The 23732-nt window shown below is 37.2% G+C and overlaps 1 protein-coding gene and 1 long non-coding RNA gene across 2 annotated transcripts in view; one reads left to right on the forward strand and one right to left on the reverse strand.

Moving 5' to 3' along the window:
* pemt (phosphatidylethanolamine N-methyltransferase) overlaps positions 1-13830 on the reverse strand; it is a 74972-nt gene extending 61142 nt beyond the window's left edge. The window contains exons 1-2 of the mRNA XM_003438678.5: positions 13582-13830; positions 12023-12130 (exon numbers count right to left, since the gene is read on the reverse strand). Of these exons, the coding sequence (XP_003438726.2) occupies positions 12023-12130; positions 13582-13689 (216 nt within the window). The 5' untranslated portion in view covers positions 13690-13830. The remainder of the gene's footprint in view (positions 1-12022; positions 12131-13581) is intronic.
* Positions 12468-22033, forward strand: LOC112847693 (uncharacterized). Its single transcript, XR_003221413.1, has 3 exons — positions 12468-12874; positions 19529-19609; positions 21184-22033. It is a non-coding gene; the product is annotated as an uncharacterized LOC112847693 (long non-coding RNA).
* The last annotated feature ends 1699 nt before the right edge of the window (positions 22034-23732 follow it).

The raw sequence follows: 23732 nt of genomic DNA on the forward strand, positions 1-23732 counted from the left end.
GCTAAGTGTGAGCACTCACTGCATTTGGTACAGGTCATTACTCCCACAATGTCGGAAGCACAGAATTCTCTAATGATGAAGGACTAAGCTTTCTCTTCATTGGCTCTACGGGGCCAACCCCAGTGAAACAATCCCATAGCATTACCTGTCCTCCAGCAAATGTTACAGTGGAGTCAGGCAGGTAAAGAAGCAGGATTCATCACTCTACAGAACACATTTCTCCTGGTCCAGAGTCCAGTGGTGGTCTGTTTTGAATTCTGTAGTCATTGAGTCTGTAGAACATTACACTGCATTACCTTGCCACTTGATGACTCCACATTGTAAGTTTACATGGTCTGCTGTTTCATCGCTAAATTGCTCTTAAATGCTTCCATTTGCAACAATAAAACTTAGAGTTAATCCTGGAATATCTCGGAGGGAAGAGGTTTCACACACTCACTTGTTGCAACGGTGGCATCCTATTACAGTACTGCACTATTTTGAGCTTTTTTAGAGTGACCCATTCTTTCCCAACTGTTTGCGGTAGGTGTCACAAACAGTTGTAAAGGTGGGTCAAGGTAGGTGCTTAAGTTTTGTGGGAATCTCACGGCAATGGGACCGATGTCTGACGATAGAGATTGAGAGGTGTTAACCAAAACTTTTGTCCGTATAATGTCACTTAATAATAAGAGCTTTTTTATTCTGTTACCTCATTATCATATTTTCTTTTTCAAACTTCAGCATCTTACAGTCTATCTCTTGGCAATCAGTCATTCACAGCAAAGACGATGTGTTAACATATCATCATTTATATGAACCCCCTTTGTCAACCCCTTTTCCACAAAATGTAAGCAAACTGTTTTGCAGGCAAACATTTTTAAGGTCATCAGAACATGCTTTGCATTAAAACCTTGCTTTACCTAGAGCCTGAAGTCAAGTGTGAATTCTAGCTGGAACGTGAGCCCAAGGTAGATAAACCAAGAAAAGACAAGCTGACCACTTTCCTACCAGTGAATTAGATACATAGCTCCAAAACATGCATGTAATGCCACCTTAAAAAGTTTATTTCTATGTGAAAACAAAATGCAAATGAAGCGTTTGTTTTACAATATGAGCAGAAATGTCATCCACACAAACACATGGTATACTGTACATGGCTGTTGCCATGGAAACTCATTCAAGGGTTTCAGTGATGATAGATGCAAATGAAAATGGCATAAAATTAATGCTTTAAAAATATCCGTGTCACCAACCCTTTTCTTTCACCTAGGTGCTAGTTTTAGAAAGAGAGGATGTAAGCAGAGAGCAGAAAGAGGAGTGTGGCACACAAACCTGTCCATGACTGCATATCCGTGACTTAAAATCATTAATATCCTGCTTTCCCTGTGAGGCAAAGCAGGGTATTAATGCAGAAAATAAGAGTAGAGCAGTAAAGCAGAGATATAACACTATGTGGAATGGTGGTTAGTGACGAATCTACTGAGACATGTAAGAGAACAAAAACACATCATCTGACCATGTACAGATCTGGATCTCTCTTCTTTTTTAAAAAAATATTTATGTAAAAAAAAAAAAAAAAGAAAAGAAAAGGAAAAAGTTATACCTTAACTTAGCAACAATCTAGACAAAACTTACGCAAAGGCTGACATGTTAGGCTAATTTAGCAACAGTTGATGCAAGTAGTGGGTAGCTATTGTTATACAGCATGTAACACTGTGCATGTGTATGTATTGCTGATTCCTGTGTGAATGCCTTTTTTGTTGTGCCACTATCTTGGCATTTCTACCAATTAACAAATTTCTGATATGCTGACACTCCACCAGCAGACTATGAATGAATTTCAAAGGTTACCATGGTTTTGTGCTGCGAAACTGGCAAACACTGCACAACACTGCAGGACAGCATACATCTCAGCTTTCTGCAAATTTGAAACTGCGTCTAGACGAAACCATTATACGACTAATAATTTGTTTCTGCCACTATTATTGTTTTTCCTTTTTTAAAATACTTGTGTAGTAAGCACTTTTATAAAACAATAAATAGCAATTAGCAGTATAATTAGTTTGTAGTTATATAAAATGTTGAAACAGAAAAGTCTACATAATTTTAAAAGCAGTTAATATTTATAAAAATCTATTTTAAAAAAATAGAAAGCCGTGTTAAACAACAACAACTGTTAACCCTCTGTGGACAGAGGAACAGAAACTATTGTTTTTGGAGTGGCACAAATAATTTGTGTGTCTTTTTATTTGATGCAGCACACCTGATTGTTCTGTGAATAGTTTTAAATGGTTATATAAAAACGGCCTGAGGCCTTGGCTGCATTTTTAGGTAAATAGTACCATATAACTTTGTTGTTTGCAAAATTTGTGCATAATTTTTAGAAATGTACAATTTCTATTTGCATTTCAAGTTATGAAAATGATCCGTTAAAAATGTTTGTGGCTTTTACACTAAGAAATATAACTTTTCTGCTCGGATTTTAAATTTTTTCTCTGAATTTAGATCAATTGTGCTAATATAGTATGTCAAAATGAAAAAAACAACTCAAATTTCAGATATTTGAGGTTGTGCTGAAAATAATGATACCAAACAAGGCAAGATAAACAGTTTTTAAAGGTGAAATATAGAGGTAAAATCAAAAGTAGTCAAAAACGGCAAATTATACCCTGGACCCCAAAGGGTTAAACAAATTCAACTCTTTTATAAAGAGTTCACACTAAAAGTGTGACATGACTGAAAAGCAATGTAATGTATTCAGGTCCTCTTCTGCCGATAAGTATATAAAAAATATTTACTGTCACTCTGAATCTAGTACTTGGAGTAAGTGGTGCTAGCCAACACAAAAAACTTACTATTTTTCATACAAATTTCTTCAAACCAGTGTAATTTTGAAAGTTAATTTTGATTTAGTTTTACTCATAGTCTTTTGACTGAAATGTCATTTAGTTTTAGTTATAATTCAAGATTCTGAATTCTTTCAGTTTTAGTCGGCTAATCATCATCAGATTATAGTAGTCTACCTTTACTACTGTTACGGCCCTGGGCCTCGGAGGGAGTGAGACTGCCTATTTGTGTTCATGCAAATTTAAGTGTGCTAGGACTCGTGGATGACTGGCTGCTGGGAGTCCTGTGCCAGCCTTCTTTTATGCAGATCACAGTGTGCCAGACCTCGCGGACGATTGGCTGCCTGGAGATCCCATGACCACTCCAAGACCAATTGACTGGCTGATTGTCTGCACCTGGGAGTATAAAAGGCTGAAGATCCTTCACTCTATGGGGAACTGCTGCTCTGAAGTGAACACGCAGTGGCCTCCTCGTCTGCTTTGCATGTGAAGCTCGTTTGTTAAAACCTGTTCGCTGTGTTGCTCTGTTTAAACCTGACCTACAGCTGAACTTAGTTTCATTAGAGTTTTGTGATGCTGGCTTGCCTTAGTTACCCTTAGCTTTTATTTTGTGTGCCGCCAGCTTGCCTTAGTTAACCTTTAGCTTTTACTCTTGACTGTTTTTTTCTTTATGTAATAATTGTTTGCCCAGTGGTTGGTTGAACTGCCCTGTCGGTTTTTGGTTTAATGTTTGTAATAAAACCCCTTTATTAACTCAGATTTCGTGAGAGGGCTTGTGTATGTTTCTCCCCACAAAGAGATTGATGAAAGTGTCAATACATTTCATCATAGTCCTCGTGCATTAGGTTTTATTTAGTTTTCATCTTGTTTTCATCAAAAAAAAGTTTGCTGATATAAACTATGATGAAAATTATTGGTCAACAAAATAAACACTTTTTGAAACACTATTTGATCGAAATGGTATGACTGTAAAAATCCCACAGATTAAAGCTAACACACAGGACAATTAAGCCCATTCTAGCTCCTAAAAAGCACACCCATCATTTAGACACTACATCCAAGCCTTTCAGAAATTACACCATGCATGCCTATGCAATCAATACAACTTGATTATAAGAGATGATTCACATGTAAAAATCATGAGTAATTAACAATTCCAATGTAATGCTAATTAGCAATCATCACAGTCAGTGTTGCACTGCAGTTAAGAGCATATTCAAGTTTTCTATACAAACTGCAGGTGCAATATCTGGACTGGCAGAGATATATTGCTGTCTTAAGTCCATGTACCGGCTCTCAGACAGGGTACCTGAGTCAGTATATAGACCACCTACATACACACACAGGCTCAAAGCCCACACTGTGCAGGTGTTGCTGAGGTCAGTAATGCCTGCAGAGATTCAAGCATTCCCTACACACAAAGTGCACCATGCCCAGAATTGGTGCAACCACAGGCTTATTTCTGGGGCCTAAAGCTCAGGATTGTCCTCATTTCATAACAAGGTCAATGTGTCACAGCATCACTCTGGCACACTGCCCTCCTGGCCCTGCTGAGCCTGCAATTTTAGACCACAAGTTTTCCAGCTATTTCTTTCATTCAATTTCCTGGCACTGGATGTGTCATGGATTAAACACACAGGACTAAAGAACGATGGCTGCAGCGGGGTCTGTTTTAGTTTGTTGGCAATTGGGCATGATCTTGAATATTTCAATGCTTCAAAGTGGTTGCTGAAGCAACATTCATTACAGCAATATCAACTCTGGAAAAACTCTGTTTTGATTGGGTTTCTTCAATCAAAACATTAAATGTCTTAAAAAGATGATGTCTGACCTTGGCTGCAGCATTCTCGAGGGAGGAATCGGTTGTGATCGGCAGTGTATTTCAAGTACAACTACCACGTGAGCATCATGATCCTTTTTATGGATTTAATGTTCTATTACTTTACAGGTTATATAATAGACATTATGAAGAATTACTTTAAGAAGTAGGTGGATTGCTTTTGCTGCTTTACCAGTATTTTTTTCTCTCCTTTCTTTCGCACCCCTTCTTTTGTGATTTCACCTCAAGTATGAGTCATCCTGGTAGAATTACTCACATCACTCTGACAGACGCTCTTGTTCAGGTCAAACTTTACACTGTCATTCCTGCAGTCGCAGACTTACTGATCATGGTTTACAGCAAGGATAGCAACCTTTACTATGAAAAGATTTTTTTTTTTAACATTCTTTTAACAAAAAAAAAAATGGTGCAAAACATATGCATGCAAGACTGTTGATGATACCATTTAACACCTATGACTACTCATTAGTGAGCTATTTACGATTATGTGGTACTTCGTTTTACAATTCAGCACAATAATATAGTACTGTGAAAAAGTAATGTTTGCATTTTGCTTCCAAGGATCCAGACAATTTTTGTAACTTTTTAAGTGGCTTTGAACAGCAATCCTCGAGGCTTTCCGGGGGTCTTTTATAGGTTTTCTTTGGATACTGGTTGCTTTTTTATTTATTTTTAGTACCGCTTTTGTACTTGACCATTTTCAAAGACCATCTTTAGTTTTTCAAGCCACCTAACACTGACTTATTAATCATTCAAGGTTAAAAATAAGGCACCTAACTGACAACCCATTTTAGATTGTATCTTTGGGTACTTTGTTAGTAATAGCCTATCACAAAAACACTTTATCTGAATCTATGAAAAATGCCAAAGATAATGAGATAACAATTTGACAAGCCTAAAATAGTATTTTTTTTTTAGCCAGTAAGGTTAATGCTGTAGAGCAATTAGCCAAAAACTTGCCGTATCTCAGCATGTTGTGCAGTGTGATTTTAAAAATGTGAGAAAACTGGACAAGTGGAGGCATAAAAAGAAAAAGTATCAGGTGAACAGTATCTGAAAGTCATGTCTTAGGAAATGAGAAAGAAAAATATCCATCTACTGTTCGCTGAAGCCTCAGCAGAGACGGTTCAGGGGAAAGGTTGTTACAGCAAAGGTACCTGGGAGAAAAGGCTGAAGTATGTCAAATTACATCCAATCAGTGGCAACGGGTCTAATAGACTGATGAATACAAATGTGACATTTCTGGTTAGAATTGACATCAAACTGTATGGAGGAGGGCTGGGGAGAGTTATAACAGTCACTTTCTACAGCTATCTTCATGGCTTGGTTTAGATTGATGATCATTTTTTTGGTCATATGATTATTGATTGTTACAGAGTTCTGAAATATCATAGTGTTATGATATTTATCATGGTTATAAATCGCTGGTTTGACATACGGTAGGGGGGTATCTCTCTGACATGCGTGGGACAACTTCTACATTCCAATATGAAGTTTTATCAATAGTAGCCATTAGAAGATGGCAACTCTAGTATTATTTGCTGGTTTCTGCAGAAATCAAATCTGTTTTTTTCATGTTTGTTGAGCATGTGTTAGCAACAGCCTCCAATTTGTGTTTGGCCAAAGGTAGAAGGTTGGACATTTTGATATGTTTGTGTTTTCCCCTCGATTTAGAGCAGTTAACCAAACTGGCATTTTAAAAACCATTAGGATGTTTAATTTGAAGATTAACTGAAGCGTGCCTTGACTTCACGTTGTAACAGGGCAGCTACTCTGTGCTTCATCTCATTTTAGTTACATCATCCGATTCAGTATGAACGTTGGAACAGATCAGGGATATTTTGTTGCATAAGAAACACAATTTGGAAACACTAGGATAGCGTGGCCTCATACGGTGATAAAAAACAGCTCTTCTTTATTTGTGTAAAGTTTGAGTGCAAGTGGGATAAAGCTTCCTGACCGGTACCTGCCGAGCTGCGATTGCTTTTTTACAGGTCGAACCACGTGTGGGTGCACGTATTCAATAGTACCCCACCTGCAGACTTATATCTCTATGCTGAGACTTTTAATAGGTACCTGGAGTTTTCTAATAAAAAGCTGTGTGACCAGGAAATATAGATTTTTTTAGCACTTTATAACAACTTCTACAGAATGTCTCTCACCTCCTGATAGAACATTTCAGTTACATGTTGCTTTATATATAGAAAGGTGATTTTCTCCCAGTTCATTTAACTGATATTTATGAAACCTTTCCATATGTCAAATCTAAACATATCACAGCACTTTTTAAATAAAGTTATTTATAACTTAGTTCAGATTAGTTTAGATCTTAACATGCTGAAAAAGAAGGACACCCACATTATCGGACCAGCGTTTAGTTGTGTGTCTGAGGGAAAATGCTATTATTGTATTTTCTGTACTGGTGCACACTTTGAGCACTTGCTGTCAGACACAGTGATCTGTTTATTTACACGTGAAGAAAAAAAATAATACAATTAGTGGTGCAAATTCTTCCTGTGAAATTAAGTGGTTGGTATGAATAATATTTGTGCGTTTGGTGTGTTTTCAGAGGTGAAAATAAAACTCAGATAATGGGAGGAAATACTTTACACAATTTTCACACTTGAATATGAAAAACAGGTAAATAGTTTGGGTTCACCTAAAAAGTTTTCATACCTTTAAGCATTGATGATTCCTTTCTAGATGAGCAATCTGGTTATTCTATAAGCACTTATGCACCATCAGAGATGTAGTCTGAAAACAAATTGCTGATAACAAGCGGTCGAGCCGCTCCCCTCTTTCATGTTTCCCAAAAGACAATTTCAATTAATCTGACCACAGAACAGTTTTCCACTTTGCCTCAGTCCGTCTTAAATGAGCTTCAGCCCAGAGAAGATGGCACGTTTCTAGATCATGTTATCTGCATGAACTGTGTTCACAGACAGTGATTTCTGAAGTATTTTGAAGCCTGTGCAGCCTGTCCTATGACAGAAACATGTCTTTTTTCAGTGCGGTGCTACCTGAGCTGTTAAAGATCATGGGCAGCCAATGATAATTTTTGACACAATTTTCTGCAGACTCTGGGGATTTTTTGGTAATATTACATATTATAGAGATTCACAGTCTTCACAATGTTATGTTGAAGACCATTATTCTAAAAGTGTTCCACAATTTGTAGACAGATTTTTGCAGATTGGTGAATTTCTACCCAAACTCTCTAGGACAGCTTCTGCCGTTTCTTTTTAGTGCGACTTACTTTTCCTGTCTATTTTTACAGGTTGCTGCGATAAATTTTAAAGTATGCCAATATTTTTCTTGAAATTGTAAAATGTCTCACTTAAAACTTAAAATAGTTGATGTTTTTATGTTCTTTTGTAAATAAAAGATGGGTTTATGAGTTTTGCACATCTTTGCTTTCTATATTTATTTGCATTTAGTAACCCAACTTTTGGCATCATGGTTGTAGTTTGTTATTTAGGCATTCACACTCAGATCAGCTGGTCATTGTGTTTGTAGTTTGTAGTGTACTGTCAACAGACAAGATGCAGAGTTAACTCTAGCAGACGAACTATGTAAAATCTACATTTGTAACACAGTTGAAGGGTGTTTCTTATGCCTCTTCCCTATTTTTTAATTCTCATTTATTAACAATTACAAATATTAATACAATTATTGGCTGAATATTGGCCAAAAATATCAACCACCGATAAAACTGTAAGGCTTTAACCTTGAGAATCCGACATAAAACTTATGGTAACCTTAAAAAAAAAAGAGTACTTGTGGTTCTGCAATGTCTGGTTCAAACTAGACTTAATAAAAAAACCTGCACATAAAAAATGAAATTTTAAATAACCATCAGCATTTTTGTCAGTCAGTTTGGTAATAAAATGTAAGTGTGCAGAAAGAAGGACTGTCCTTATTTTCCTGACATACTCAAACAGAATAGAACAGTAGAATTGTCTTCCTAGGAGATCACATCTAAAGGATTTGGTCCCAAAGCCAAACGAGGGCTGGGAATGTCTTCCAAACTCTTCTTCAGTTGCCTTTAGTCTTACCCGGACATTTAGGCTCCCTCTGAATGTGCAGCAGTAAACAATTTGCGTTCTTATAAGTATACTATTGTCACAATGCAGTGTGATTGTGACCTACTGTAAATTCTGTCACCTAAAAAATCTGCAGACAGCAGACCACAGGATAATTACTGGGTCATTCCATGCTGCAAAACATCTTCAGCCTTTTGCTTTTACAGACTCTTCTGTCAATTCAACCCTCTCCTGTTGTGTTAAAAAGCTAAAAGGGCACCGTGTACCTCACACTGCAGCTGTTAAAGCAAAAGAAGCTTCATGTCCTTCCTCACTAATCATAAAGTATACTGGCAACTTTGAAGTATGAGTGTTGGAAGTGTTCCAATTAAATGCTCGTCCTTCTTAGAGATAATTTAGGCTACAACATTTCTAGGGTACAATTTTACACTTTGACTGTGTTAAAATAAATTAAGTAGTCTAAAAATATTATATATTAATAGCATATAAATAATATCAAACTTGCCAGTTTGCAACTTTAAAGTTGGTTATTGGACTGTATGTAGTGCTGGTGTTTACAACACAGAAGGCCATTATGTTTTCAGAGAATCTATTTAAAATGCCCCAAAAGGCACCAACGGCACAAAAACCAAACATTGAGGAGGTCTAGCTTGATAATTTGAAGTCATAGATGCTGTCTAGGCTGTGTCAGTCAAAGTGGCCACGCTCCTAACTCAGTTATCAAGCGTTAGGGTGCAATGCTGATACACTGGTGTCTTTGTTAACAGCCTCAGGTTGCCACTAGAGGAAGTGCAGTTTTTGACTTTTTGACACTTTCATCAGGTAGCCTGCTTTAATAAATCTTTTCAGAAACGGAATTAAACGTGTAGATACAAATACACTTAAAAAAAATGGCAGCTACCAAAACAACACAAAAAATAAATTCTGGCATGTTTATATGTATAATATTAATTCACTGTATTATTATCCATATTAGTGTCTTTATACATTCACAAGATGGCTAACCCAAACCAGAAACATCCCATCTAAAAATGGCCACTTCTGGCACATAGATAATAATGGATAAAATACAATTCTCAAACTGGTAGGTGTTACATCACATTTCAACTCTTTAATTATTATTCACGCTGTTCTCATTGTAGCAAACGTTTTCCTAACTGCTAAAATGAAGTCAAAGTTAGCAGCTAAGTGGTAAAAAACAAACAAACAAAAAAACCTGTAAAATTCTCAAACAATTTAACAGTTAAATATTTCTTGGAAATTGTATCTATTGGATCAGTTAGCAAGAGGAAGCTTGTCTAATCCAAACATCCTTAGCATTATTAGCTGCAAAATACCTCCATAGCTCATCTATTATATTAATTCACAAAAAGAAAAAGTGAACTGGGAGTGTAACACTTTTCCACTACCTTCTATCAAATCAGTATATACAAGCATCTTCCTTATTCTTTAGGTGACAACAAGGGGATTGTCATTTCTTCTTAAAATCCCACTGGCAGTTCCTTTAGCCTGATGTTGGGGTATAGAATAACACCATCCATCCCAAATGTGTTGAGTCACTCTTTAACAAGATAATATTCCAATAAAATCTAATTAAACCTCCATCCAGAGTACTCACAACTTCGACAATTACCGCGCTGTAGCTCAAACAGAGGAGATAATAAAAAAGTGAAAAGTTTGATAACCTTTCTATATGAGCAAATCCTAACGCTGTTTGTCTCACATTATAGCCACTTAAAGCTTCTATTGCATCATAACGCTGAAACAGGGTGATTTGAAATGAGTACCTCAGTGACATTTACTTAAATGCAGATAATTGGCTTCTCCTTCCATAAGACAAACATGCTGGGGCTTCTTGCTGAGCTGTGCAGGTGTTATGGTGGATAGATTAAATGGCCAAGTGAGTCATCATTAAAAGGTTAATTAAATGAATCTGGAAACCCAACACATGAACCTGTCGGAGCAGTGAAACTCTGGATAAATTAGGCCAATTTCAGAGAATAATTCCACTGCAAAGCAATTTATTATTATTATTGTTATTATGAAAGTTAAGCAGCAGCATCATAGAGTAAATGAAGGCTGCTGGAGCCAGTGAGACATGTGAAAATGCCATATATCTGTTTGACCTGTGAAGTTTTAATTAAAGATGTGTAGTTATATATGCATGTTTTTTAATCTAACTAATGCATACGTACTTTAGATATTAATATGTTGAGTTGGCTTTATGTAACATAATGATGTATTTACAGTATTATGTAGACTTGTAGATATAATTAGACCACAGTGTTGACTTAATTGTCTCAATAACTACCATCAGTGGGAAAGATGTGAGCACTTATGCCTGCACTTGATACCTGGAGCATCTGTGGAGCGTCACGTAAAAGTTTATGTAATGAGTCTTTACCCCCTGATGATGTAAAGGACTAAAAATATGAATGCAGCCTCTTCCTTAGTTACTAATCACCAACACGTTGACTCCCATACTGCTATTAGCCAAAAACATGACATAGCTCAGCATGCTGTGCAGTTAGCCCTGTGAAGAAAGTTGACAAGTGGAGGGCAAAAGAAGAACAGGGAGGACTAAAGAAAACTATCTACAGCAGATTAATAGTACATAAAAGTCCTATCCTTAACAAATAGGAAAATAAACAGCAAAGATATGACACAAGATCTGAGGGCTGCATCTGGCCCTTCAGTTGATCCACCTACTGTTCACCGAAGGCTCATCAGAAATGGTCATCAGAGTGGCTGTTAAGAAACCATTTTTAAGGAAGGGAAACATGGAAGAAAAGGCTGAGGTACGCCAAATTACAAAACAAAATCTGTGGCTTCTTTTGACTTTGAAGAAGACAAAAAAGAGAAACAACAGTGAGTGTCTAAAGACATCTGTAAAACAATGGAGGCTATGTCATGGTTTGAGGCAGTGTTAATGACCCTGTTAAAGTTCAGATCTCAACCTGATAACTCATATGCTGATGACCTACATTTGTTATGCTAAAAATGCAGAATTAACACTGAAGCCATCTTGGAAGCCACAAATCCTATTTGCAGTAACAGGCCTCCAATCCAACTGTTTGGTTCGATTTTTTTTTTTTAAAGTATTGACTTTCACTATTTGAAGGTAGCAGTCACAGGTTTTTTCTGTCAAATTGAAAAGTCTAACAAAAATTTATTGGAAAAAAAATTTGCTCTTTTTGGCAATGGAAGAATAAGGTTTTGATTGCACAGGATGAGAAGTACACACATTAAAACTAATACACACTCTTATTTAGTAGCTAAAAAAAAGCTCTAATACAATATAGAGCAGCACTTACCACATTCCAAAATAAAGGGTTAAAAAGGATGGCAATCACAGCAATACACAAGCGGGAGTCGTAAACATTAATGTGTTTTATGAAGGCTTCCATCAGCGTCAAGTCCATCTGAAAGAAATAACCACGGGAAAATAAGAGAAACAAAAAATTGAATTGTCAATTAAGGTCACATCCGTTCCATGTAACATGACAATAAATAACAGATGCACCTTGTTAACCAAGCTAACTAGCCAGAACTGGCATTAGATGACAATGCCCTGGCTCTACCGGCCAATTCCAAGCCAAGTCTACAAAACAATTTTCAGCTCATCTTTTATACACAGTCTATTACACATTATACAACCATCTTCCCTAATCTGACCAATGTGTCCTTGACTTATGGTCTGAACTGGCCAGTTACCTCATAGTCATGCTATATCAAAAACTTTCGTACAGCGCTTTGATACTGAATAAGCAGGAGAAAAATATTCACAGATCACACAGTGAAACATGCTGAAGGGTGCAAAGATTACTCTAATTAATTTTTATGAAGTGCAGCAACAACGATAAGATTTCTTTCAAAAACACTAGGCTCCTCTGTGTGGTTTTCCACTTTATACCCATTGACGCCAGTGATGGAAAGCAATAAAATCCGTCCTTAGGCTAATGGCCTCTGTTTACTTTGGGTGTCTTCTGTGTTCTTCACAGTGTCAGCGCCAAAAGGGAATTATAGCCAAAAGTACTGTGAGCCATTTTGCAGTTAGTCAACAGGAAAGATCTGCAGACTTCATGATAGCATCGTGACTACATAAAATTTACTTCTTTTTAGCCTGAAGGCTTTGCTAAAGGAATGGTCTGGATTACAAGAGCTTGGTAAGTAGATGGGTTTCAGTTCTTACATTACGGGGGTAAAACTGGCAAATGGTAAATAAATATCTGCCAAGATTTAATGGAGCAGGACAAAAGGGTGGTAAAAACACTTCACACTACCGTGTGTTTTAATTAAAAGGCTAATCACAGCTAATCTTTTATCTGGAAGGATAAGAAAAGAGAAAAGGGAAATTGAACAGGTTGGCATTACTTTGTTGAGATATATGCAGCATTTTGCATCTTTACATATATTTATATTCTTCATGTGGGGAAATAAAGCTAAACGTCTGCACAAAGTTGCCAAGCCATCAACAGATACATACACAAGTTAAAATATTAAAATAAATAAACAAAAAAAATAAAATAACGCTAATAAGTCGGTTACATAACCTCTTCTGTTTTAATCAAAATAAGAGCATAACAATACCCTGCAGGTCACAAATTATACATGTTATGGCACAATTAAACAGACAAGAATTGTTACGTCTGTGTTTTATGCTGAAGCTGCATTCTACTGGTCATAGTAAACATGTGTTCTCCGAATGAAGAAAGTCGTGCTTTTATTTTGAAATTACAAACTGTACCGACTATGTTTTCCGGCGGTCAGAGCTCAATAGTTCAGTCGGTCTGTCAAGAGACAAATGTAGCTTCTCAGGGAAGCGGCGCTACGTTACGCGGAACAACTTCCTGTGACACGGCTTCACTTTTACCTTGGAATAATCGACGTTGTTGAGCCCTCCGCAGCAGTCGAGCAGCGCGGGGTGGTTGTCTGTAGCAGGACTGTCGTTCCGCTCAGCGTCTGCGTTGCTGTCACTCATGTACACGCAGCACTCACACACCTGCGCGGAAGATAAGTGTTGCACAATAAACAGAGCAAAGTTCTAATTTATCACTAAAAAGAGGCGGCAGTTGTGGGTATCTACACATGTCCAGATAACCTCCAACCTTACTCAGTGCATTGTGGGAAATGCGGTTCAATTTATATATTTTATTTTATTTTATTTCATTTTATTTTATTTTTGCAGATGAAGAAAATGATAACAAAATAATGTTTTAATATTTATTTGAATTTGTTTTGTAAAATACACCTGAACATTTAATATTTGATTTTAGGTTTTTTTTAATGTCCTTTTTTTTCTCGTTTGTAGTAAAAAGGATCGCCTGTCGCTCTAGAGTGACATCTGCTGGCTCGAAAAAAAAAAAACCCTGTAGGACTCCCTCCCAGCTATAACCTCTATAAACCGTTCAGTTGTCAAACATATCAGTTTAAATGCAAGATAAAGATTGAAACTGTGATTTTTGTGTAAGTGTTTTTTCCTTTTTTTAGAAGTCTAAATTAAAGGGTAATAACAACTGAAGCAGACCTATTCAGCTTTGTTTCCCAGTTGGTTGAAGTTAATAATTCCTCTTTCAGTTCTTCCCTCACTTCTCTTGTGGTCTTTTTCTTCTTTAACTTTTATATCCTTTCTTCCATTGAGTTCCGTTCTGCTTTTGCCTCATTTCTGTAAGCATCTTCTCTCCTTCCATCATTTTTTCCTCTTCCACTGCTTCCAACTCCTTTGTGTGTTTACAGTTCTCTTTTCCTGACTCACTATCTTTTCATTGACCTCTTTCTCCCGACCTACTTCCACCCCTGATTCCTTTCAACCTCGTCATTTTCTAATCTTTTTAAAAATGTTCCTACATCTCTTCTTCTTTCCTTTCTGCTTTCTTCTTACTCATCCTTCCACCTTGCTTTTATCATCCTATTCTCTGCTTTTTTTCCCCTTAAATTTTTCATACTTCCTTGTTGTATTGTCTTCCCATGACCTCTTCATTTGTATCCCTTTAACATCTTTTTTCCTGTTCCTATTCAACACCTCAATCTTTTTTCCCTTCCTTCCTCCTCCTCATTTATTCTCATTTAATCTATGTCCAAACTCTGTCCTACACTGTTTTTTCCTTTTACACTTCCTCTTCTCCTCCTCCAACTGCCAGTGTTTGTTTGGAGTCAGTCATTAAGCAGAAGACACCCCATGTAGAGGGAGAAATAGAGGAAGTGCACTGAAAGCCTTGCAGCTCCCTGACAGAGCATACCATCCATTCATCACCGCATGTAAGCCGACAACTTTGCCACATAAAATAAAATGAGCGTGAAATCTGTGAAGATTATGGCTGTAATTAAGATTCTCTTCCCTCTGTCTCATTCAGCTCTGCTTTTTCTCTTCCTTGCTTTGTCTCTGCTTACAACCTCCATAAGACATGTGTAATCACAACAGCACAACCAATCCATTGTTGTGTTTGTGTGGCTAATATTCTGAAGCCTTGATTCTTCCCCATGTTTGGGTACCTAATAGCAGTGGTACAGTAACAGGTACTTCCAAGGAAATGCACTTAATATTTGATCATCAACAAGTGTGGCCACTTCAATAAAAGCTAACAATAACAAAAGTTAACAATATTCCTAGGAGTGGACATCCCACCAAATTTACCCCAAGGTCCGACCATATAGTGGTTAGAGAAACTGATAACAAAGCGCTATATCTCTGACTCTGCAGTCCTTCATTAGCAGGTTAAATGTTAAAGTTCATGACAGTACAAAAAGACAGGAGGTAGTAGTAAAAGACTGAAAAAGTATGGCTGGGTTGCCAGGAAAAGGCCTGTTCTCTCTAAAAGAACATGGCAACATGGCTTAGGTTTGCAAAGGTGCATCTGAAAAACATCACAAGAAAGTAACACTTGATAATACAGCCCCTGTAATTAAACTGAATATCAGTGTATTTTATTTGAAATTACAATGTAATTATAGTTACAACTGTAAGTAAGGTTATTATGACACTAGAATTTCAAACTACTACAAAAAGAACCCAGGAAAATACTCCATAGCATACCATAACATTTTTGATACCATTGGGAAGATTTTGACCCCATCCTGCAACAACAGAAGGAATGACTTAATATTCTATCCTTGATTTGCGGACCACTAGCCACTAAGTTAATGATAACAGGTGGTTTATGTGGCTATCGGGTAGCTGCTAATAGCTGAACGCCTAACGTTAACGTGTGCGACTTCAAGGTATTATTTATGACTGTCTAATACTTCAGTGTTATTGAAATGAGAACTGTGGTGACCTCTTTAAAATTCTTTTGAAGTTTTCTTCAGTGTTATGAATGTTAATTTCTTCAAACGTTAGCGGGGAGAGGCGCTGTGTGCCTGTTTGTATGCAATGGTGCACTCTGAAGTACTGTGCCAGGTGGAGGAGGTGACAATGGCACTGTTTATATTAATATTCTTGCAAATTAATATCAAATTCGAAAATAAGTTTAGTGTCAAATAATATCTGAGTATCGGTTTTCTTTGACATCCCTAAATGTAAGTAAATTTAAGTAGTGCGCAATTTATTTAAAGTAACCTACTGCGTAATGTCCTGGTAATTTAGCAGAAAAACAAACAATATTTCCCCATCTTAGATACAGGGGCTTTTCGGGATTACAGTATACTTAAAGTATACCTGGAAATTAGACAAGATGGAGCCACTCCATAATACACCCCATGCCCCAAAAAGTACAGCATACTTACAATGTGAGAGAGAATTTCAACTAAAATACAGTTAAATTCCATTAAATTACACCCTTAGGGCCAGGCCATTCTGGGACAATGTCCTTCAGATAGATAGAGATGATTGCCCATAGTGCACTTTTGGCAAAAACCAGCCACAGCATATTAACAGAAACACCTCATGCCAAATATCAAACACTGAGATGAAGAAGTGATGAAGCCACAGGATCTGGGCACCCTGCAGCCATTAAGCTGACTGTGAGCTCTTCTGTATTCTAGATTCAAATATGAGGCCATCTGTCCAACAGCTAAAGCTTGGTCCAGACTGAGTTTTCCAGCGGGACAAATATTCCAAGTAAAACAGCAAATCTACAACAGAATGGCCGAAAAAGAAAAGAATTGAGGTGCAACAATGACCCAGTCAAATTCAAGACCTCAGTTGGATTAAGATGCTGTGCTGGGACTTTAGGATAGCTGTGCATAAATGTATGGCTGCAAATTTCAATTAACTGAAGTAACAGTGTAAGTAAGAGTGATCAAATTTAATCAGCCATTCACACTGATATTAACTGAAATATTTTACCTGGTGCAAAATATGCTCAAGTGCGTAAATATGGCTCTATGAATAGTCTTTTATTGCAAGCAACTGTGAATAAGCAAGCTGTGGAACTGATTGAAAGACACTAAAGTGACTAAAGATAACAACACTATTCCTAAGCGACTTGTCAATTGTAGGATAATAATACATTTTCTTAGTCACTTCAATACCCTGCTTTATCTTTTATGCTCTAAGTAGCAACATCATTTACAAAATAAACATCATGCTGTGTTGAAGATACATTATAGCTAGCAATTGAGATGATAAAATGATGATAAAATCATTCAATTCATAAAATAAATAATTATTAATTTCAATAAAATATCGTGCATTTTGCAGCTGAATTTCCTACATGACTAAACTGTCTTTTTCAATAATATGACCTGTTACCTTATTTACTCATCCTTATTGGACAAAATTGGTGCTGTGGTTGTTGAAATTGAGTATGCAGGACCAGCAGAGATTTAAGTAATGTGTTCCTAAACAATGGCAGTAGCTGCTTGCATCACTGTGACTATATAAATGAGGTTTTTTTCCCCAAAGAGAGTGACTTGCATAGCAGATGGTTCATTCTAACTTTCCTCCTTCATTGCTAAGGATCATGAAAAAATAACAATATCACATGTCTCTATTTCTCTGCTCACTAACATGATGTATGTTTTAATATAGTTCTTCTCAGAACCATATTTCGGTGTGTGCTTCAAAACAAAATTAGGACAATTCCTCCACCATATTTACTGTTTTACATTTGGCTTTGACACTTTAACACCTCTCTCCTTAGCGCACATCAACAACAATTTGATCCAAAGATTTCAAATTTTGATTTATGGATTCATTGGACTCAATTTGGCCCTGCGACAGACTGGCGACCTGTCCAGGGTATACCCCGCCTCTCGCCCTGTGACAGCTGGGATAGGCTCCAGCGCCCCCCGCGACCCTGAAAAGGATAAGTGGAAGCGAATGGATGGATGGATGGATAGATGGATTCAATTTGGCATACCTCGGGCTTTTCTCCCTCTTTCATAAGAATGGCTTCTTGATAGCCACCTTTCAGCTGAGACTTTCTGATGAGGGTTTGGCAAACAACAGATCGATCAGCTGAATGGCTACATGCATCTGTCAGGTCCTGTCAGGTCTTGTATTTCTATTTCTTATGGACCTGACTTCCAGATACTTCTTATTTGCTGTGGACAGTTTTATGACTGCAACTTCTTTTATTCCCTCTTGTCCAGTTTCATTTTGCCAAGATAGGCCACGTTAGCTCTATGCCATTCACCTCATTGCTGCAAAATTACGACAGTATGATTATCAAACTGTGATATCTAAAGAAATGCAAAATGTAAAAATGGTTCTTTTCTAAGTTGTCTGTTACATGTAGACTTAGGTGACTTTAATATGTTTGAATAAGCCGTAGGTCATTGTTAAATGGCTTAACATTTTCCCCTGAAAATGGTTGTGTATAAGAACTATACTGAAAATGAGTGAAAAAGCAACAATACCATAAGAAAAGATCTTGGTCCTTGGAACCAAAATGAAAAGAAATAAGGGATTTCTCATAAAATTTGTGCAGTACTTTTTGCTTATGTAAATGCACAAAAACAATTTGGGGGGGTTTAGCTTGAGAAAAAATAGATGACCTCAGTGATTATGGTAACAGGCCGTTACGCCATCCCCCCTGTGTTTTTTGACCCATTTATCCACCACGAGGTCGTCACTGCACAGTTGAGGAGAGTTTGTTGGCTTTATTTCGGCCGCATTTATTACACACACCTGTCAAAAAACGACGGTTCACCTTAGAGTACATAGCTGGCTGAATAATGGCATAGACACATCTGGTCAAAGTTTTGAAAGGCCTGTTCAGTTTGCAGGACAAACAATTGTAGCTATTTTCATGTACAGTTAAACATTAATCCAGCTATCCACATAAAAACCACTTCTTGTAAATTCACATGCAATACACATACACATACAAGAGGGTCAATTACCACTGAAATATCACTAAAACAAAAGACAAATTTTGCGGGTCTGCCCTTCTTATGGTGTTTCTCCATCTCATGCTTCAGTCTTACAGCCTGCAGGAACTCTTGATTTCCTTTACCTTCTTCTCTCACTGATATATCTATTAACACATGTTGCTGTGAGGTTTAATTGACTGCATTCATTGCTCAAGACCTAGGTCTCTCAGGCGGAAGGTGCATACACAGTAAAGCTGTCAAAATGCTATGTCAACATCAGTTACTCAATGGAACATGTTTGTATTATATATTCGTTTCCACATGAAAGGATCTGCAAATCATTGAATAACTGTATCAGTGAGATGTGGTTCTACCTGCTTGCAGTGTTACTGTTCATGTGCATCAATCAGTCATAACATTTATCCTACGCTAAGGAGATACACCACCATTCAAAGTCACTGAAGTATGTATGTAGGTGAATGACTTAGTATTCAAGCGCATTTATACAGTCTATACAATAGTAAGTGCAGGTAAAACCATTCATATATTAACTGTTCCTTTTATAGCTGAAGGGGCCATGGCAAGTTGTTGGACCTTTGATACATTTAGACAAGTGAACATTTGAAGGAATACCTGCAGAAAAAAAGGTGAGATACTCAGTCTTTTCTTTAAATATCCACAAATATAAAAACTAGCTACAACTTTGGTGCCAAAGGGCAGTCTTTCTCACTTTAGTAAAATAAATAAATAAATATATATATATACATATATATACATATATGTATATATATATGTATATATATATACATATATATACATATATGTATGTGTATATACACTGAAAACAGAACCAACTTAAGTGAATTATTTCAATTGGTAACACCTAATTTAATTAAGTTCTTTGAAATGAAGTTAATACATTAGAGTGCACAACTGATTTATCTAATGTATTAACTTCATTTCAAAGAACTTAATTAAATTAGGTGTTACCAATTGAAACAATTCAATTAAGTTGGTTCACCTATTTTCTTTTTACAGTGTATATATATATATACATATATATATATATGTTGTCCACCTGTTTCTGGCATCAGCTTGATCATTTTTTTCACTCCCTTCCATGTAAAATTGCTTCCATTTTAAAGTTTCCTTGCATTCACTGATTGCTCTTCCTCGTACTGCCCAATGTAAAACTCCAACATTAAATCTAGACTTTCCATAGGGCATTCAATAACAGTCTGAGCAATTTGCACAATGAAAATAAATAAAATAAGCAATTAAACTGACACTTTTATCGCCCGAGTTAACAAATGAATGTTGTTAATTCATATTATTAATGATTATTCATAAATTGTAATTGTATTTAATTATATTTTTTGAAAGTTAAAAATCATTTTACGACACCCGTGAGATTAATCAACCACATTATGTATTATATAGTTAATGGGTAAATGTTTACAAATGGTGAAGCATCAACTTATGAAACATATTAGCCTATTAGATATCTTTAAAATAAAAAATCAGCACCATGACTACAAAGTGGATATACAAAGGTACAAAACTTTCACAACGTTACACTTTTCAGCACTAAAAATACTGTTGCTTTCCACAGCAAGATATTATTTCATTTTTCAAATCTGACACTTGCAAAGTCATCCAGTGGAGAGATTGGACCGTTCGAGCCAGGTCTGGCCCTTAGGTCATGGCATTGACCCAATTTACTGGCTACGTTATATTCACAAATAAAATACTACTGGTAATGATGACAAAACCTTTCCCTTTATTTGTTCCTTTTCATATTTCTACTACCTATTCATTAATTCATTGAAGAATATATATGTTTGACACACACACTCTCTCTCAGTAAAGCAGTAAAAATCACACAGTTAATCTGTTTAATCTTTATTTAACTGTTGCTGAGGTGAATGGCTGCATGGGCTGACATGCTTTACCTGATTAATTATTTCCTTTTTATGATATTGTTGTTAGTTTTGTCAATGGCCCACTAACATGTTGTATATGTAAATGATTGCTTTGTTCTCATGACTGTCCTGGAAATGTCCTGCGCTAGTTTCCATATGTATTTGCTCTTTGTTTTATGGGAAGAGGTGCGTCTGATTAATCACTGTATAAATAAATAAATTAATAAATTGTCACCGCACAGCAGCGGGTAGCAACTTGAGTCTAATAAAACTTTCTCTGTTTGTTTGCTTGCCAACAGGAAAGAGGAAAAGTGTGCAGCGAATGAATTTGCCTCCTGCACTCAAACAACAACATCCGTTACTATACACGATAAGTCTGATATCCTTAAATGGAAGATGCCCTTCCTTCTGGATTACAAGAAACTGCTGAACCTTCGTGCTATCAGTACATCTTGTTTGCGAATGTTACTGTAAGTTGCTTTTCATAGGGATCGATATGTTCTTTGCATAAGTGAGCTCTTTTGCGTAAGTCGAAATTAGCGCAATAACTCATGGTTGTTACTAATCAGAGATGAGCTGTTCGGTACTAATCTGAACTGCTGATGAGTTTCAGCATTATGTACTCTATTAATTCAGTAAAGCCGGTAAAAGCATTAGGAGGAGAGCCTGAAACATAAACAGCAGGATGGACTGCCACTGTTTCCTTTAGCAGATTTGTATTTCTTATCAATTTCCTGTCTTGTGCTATCTGATCCCTTACTATTGAGATCTATTATACTGGTAACACTGTGCAATGGACTGCCGAGCAGGGAGCAGCTCAGCAGGCTAAAGCTTGTAATAGCCATGGGGGAAAAAATCATTACATTAGAACCATTAAGGAGATTATTCATTAATGAACAGGATTCAACAGGAGATTCTGCTGAAATTACACCAACATTAAACCAAATAAAGTATATAACTGTCACTGACAATTTGCATGTAAAAAATTACATTCGGTGCTAAATGTGTGTCTGGAAACGCTCTAAAGGAATGTGTTGTAACCACTTTCTGTTGCCTCCATTTGTGATTTGGAATAATGTCAGATTTACTTATTTTTCTTTGGTGTTTCAGCGCTTTCACTTTGGGTGAGGGAATTGTGGGAAAATAAATGCAGAGCCTTCCGCTTGTTGTCATTCCGTCAGCCTTTGACCGTAAACACGAGAGGAAGCTGGAAGAAAATGATGTCACCCAGCGGTTGTTTTGATAAATAGTGTTTACCTGCACTGAACCATTTGCTTTCCTGTGGGAAGCTGTCCATGCGTACTGTAGGCTGTCCATGTATAAATGGGCCATGTACTGTATCTAATGTGGGTTTGTGCTTGGACAAGTTCTCGTACAGTAACAAGAACCACCTGAAAATGACTATAGTGCACATTTTCCTGCTAAATTGCCTGACACACAGGAAAGTGGTGTACATGTTTGCAGTTAAATTCTCTCTATCTCAACTAGGCACAAAGGAGCTACTGTACGTCTGAGTGCCATGCTTTCTCTCAGTAGACATGCCAAGTGATAATTGGGAATTTGTTGGGCTGTGTTGTGTCCTTCACACATTGCAAAAGTCTTTAAAGAGTGATGTCCCTTAGTAGAAGACAGAAAATCCTCCAACTACCACAAAAATGGTTTGACTGTGCACCTGCAGTAAGAGTGATAATAATAAGTCTGATGGTTAGTGATCAAGTATGATGAATTTCTTCTACTGTTTTGTAAGCATCATGATGATAGTGGACACAAGGAAGAAGAGGAGGCCTCACCAGCTGCTGTTTATCTGGGGTCTTGAAGTGGAGAGGGTGAGCAGCTTTAGGTACCTGGGAAACATCACTGAAAACCTCACCTGCACACTGAACCCCACACAGATGGTCAAGAAGGCTCAGCAGCGGCTGTATTTCCTGAGCAGGCTGAGGAAATTTGGTATACAGCAGGTTCTACAGCTGCATTGTGGTGAGCACACTGACTAGCTGCATCACTGCATGGTACGGCAGCGCTACTGCTATGGACCGCAAATGCCTGCAGAGAGTAATAACAACTGCAGAGAAGATCAACAGGACCCTGCTGCCCTCTCTGCAGAGCATCTACCATCGCAGAGTCCCTGCAGACAAGATCACCAGGACCCTGCTGCCCTCTCTGCAGAGCATCTACCATCGCAGAGTCCAGAGGAGAGCTGCCTCCATCCTCAAAGACCCCACACCCCCCCAACACGGACTGTTCACACTTCTGCCCTCAGGACGAAGGTTTAGAAATGCGAAATCCAGAACATCCCGACTCAACAACTCCTTCTTGCCCACTGCTATCAGACTCTTGAACAGCTGACCTATTTTAACCGGCATCTGTGTGTGGACAGCAGAGAAAGAATTTCATTGCACAGAGAAATGCTTTTCTTTATACCGCTTTGAATCTTGAATCATTGGCTTGAAGATGTTTTAACAGTGGTAAGAGCAAATGTTGTATATGTTAAAATGTTGTATATTTTGCCCTTTGTTTTCCAAGTCCAGGAAGTCCAACAGTCCAAGCAGCACCTCACTACTGGTCTAAGTAAAACACGACTGCAGAAGGCTTGGTAAAGGGATTTATGCTGTTAAATGTATACCATAGGTACATCAAAACCAAAAAAGCCTCTAAAATTCTTCAGGTCATAACCTGACGTGCACCTCTCTGGAAGCGTAACTAGTCCTATCACATATTGGCCTGTTCAGTACCACTGAGTCTTCCTACTCCTGCTACTCCTGCTTCCGGTCCTGCTACTTTATGTTTACTTTTACTTTATGTTGAGTTTTTCAGTTTTCATTACAGAATAATAAGTATCACCCCAATG

The sequence above is a fragment of the Oreochromis niloticus genome, linkage group LG8, assembly GCF_001858045.2.
Source record: "Oreochromis niloticus isolate F11D_XX linkage group LG8, O_niloticus_UMD_NMBU, whole genome shotgun sequence".
NCBI classification, from domain to species: Eukaryota; Metazoa; Chordata; class Actinopteri; order Cichliformes; family Cichlidae; genus Oreochromis; species Oreochromis niloticus.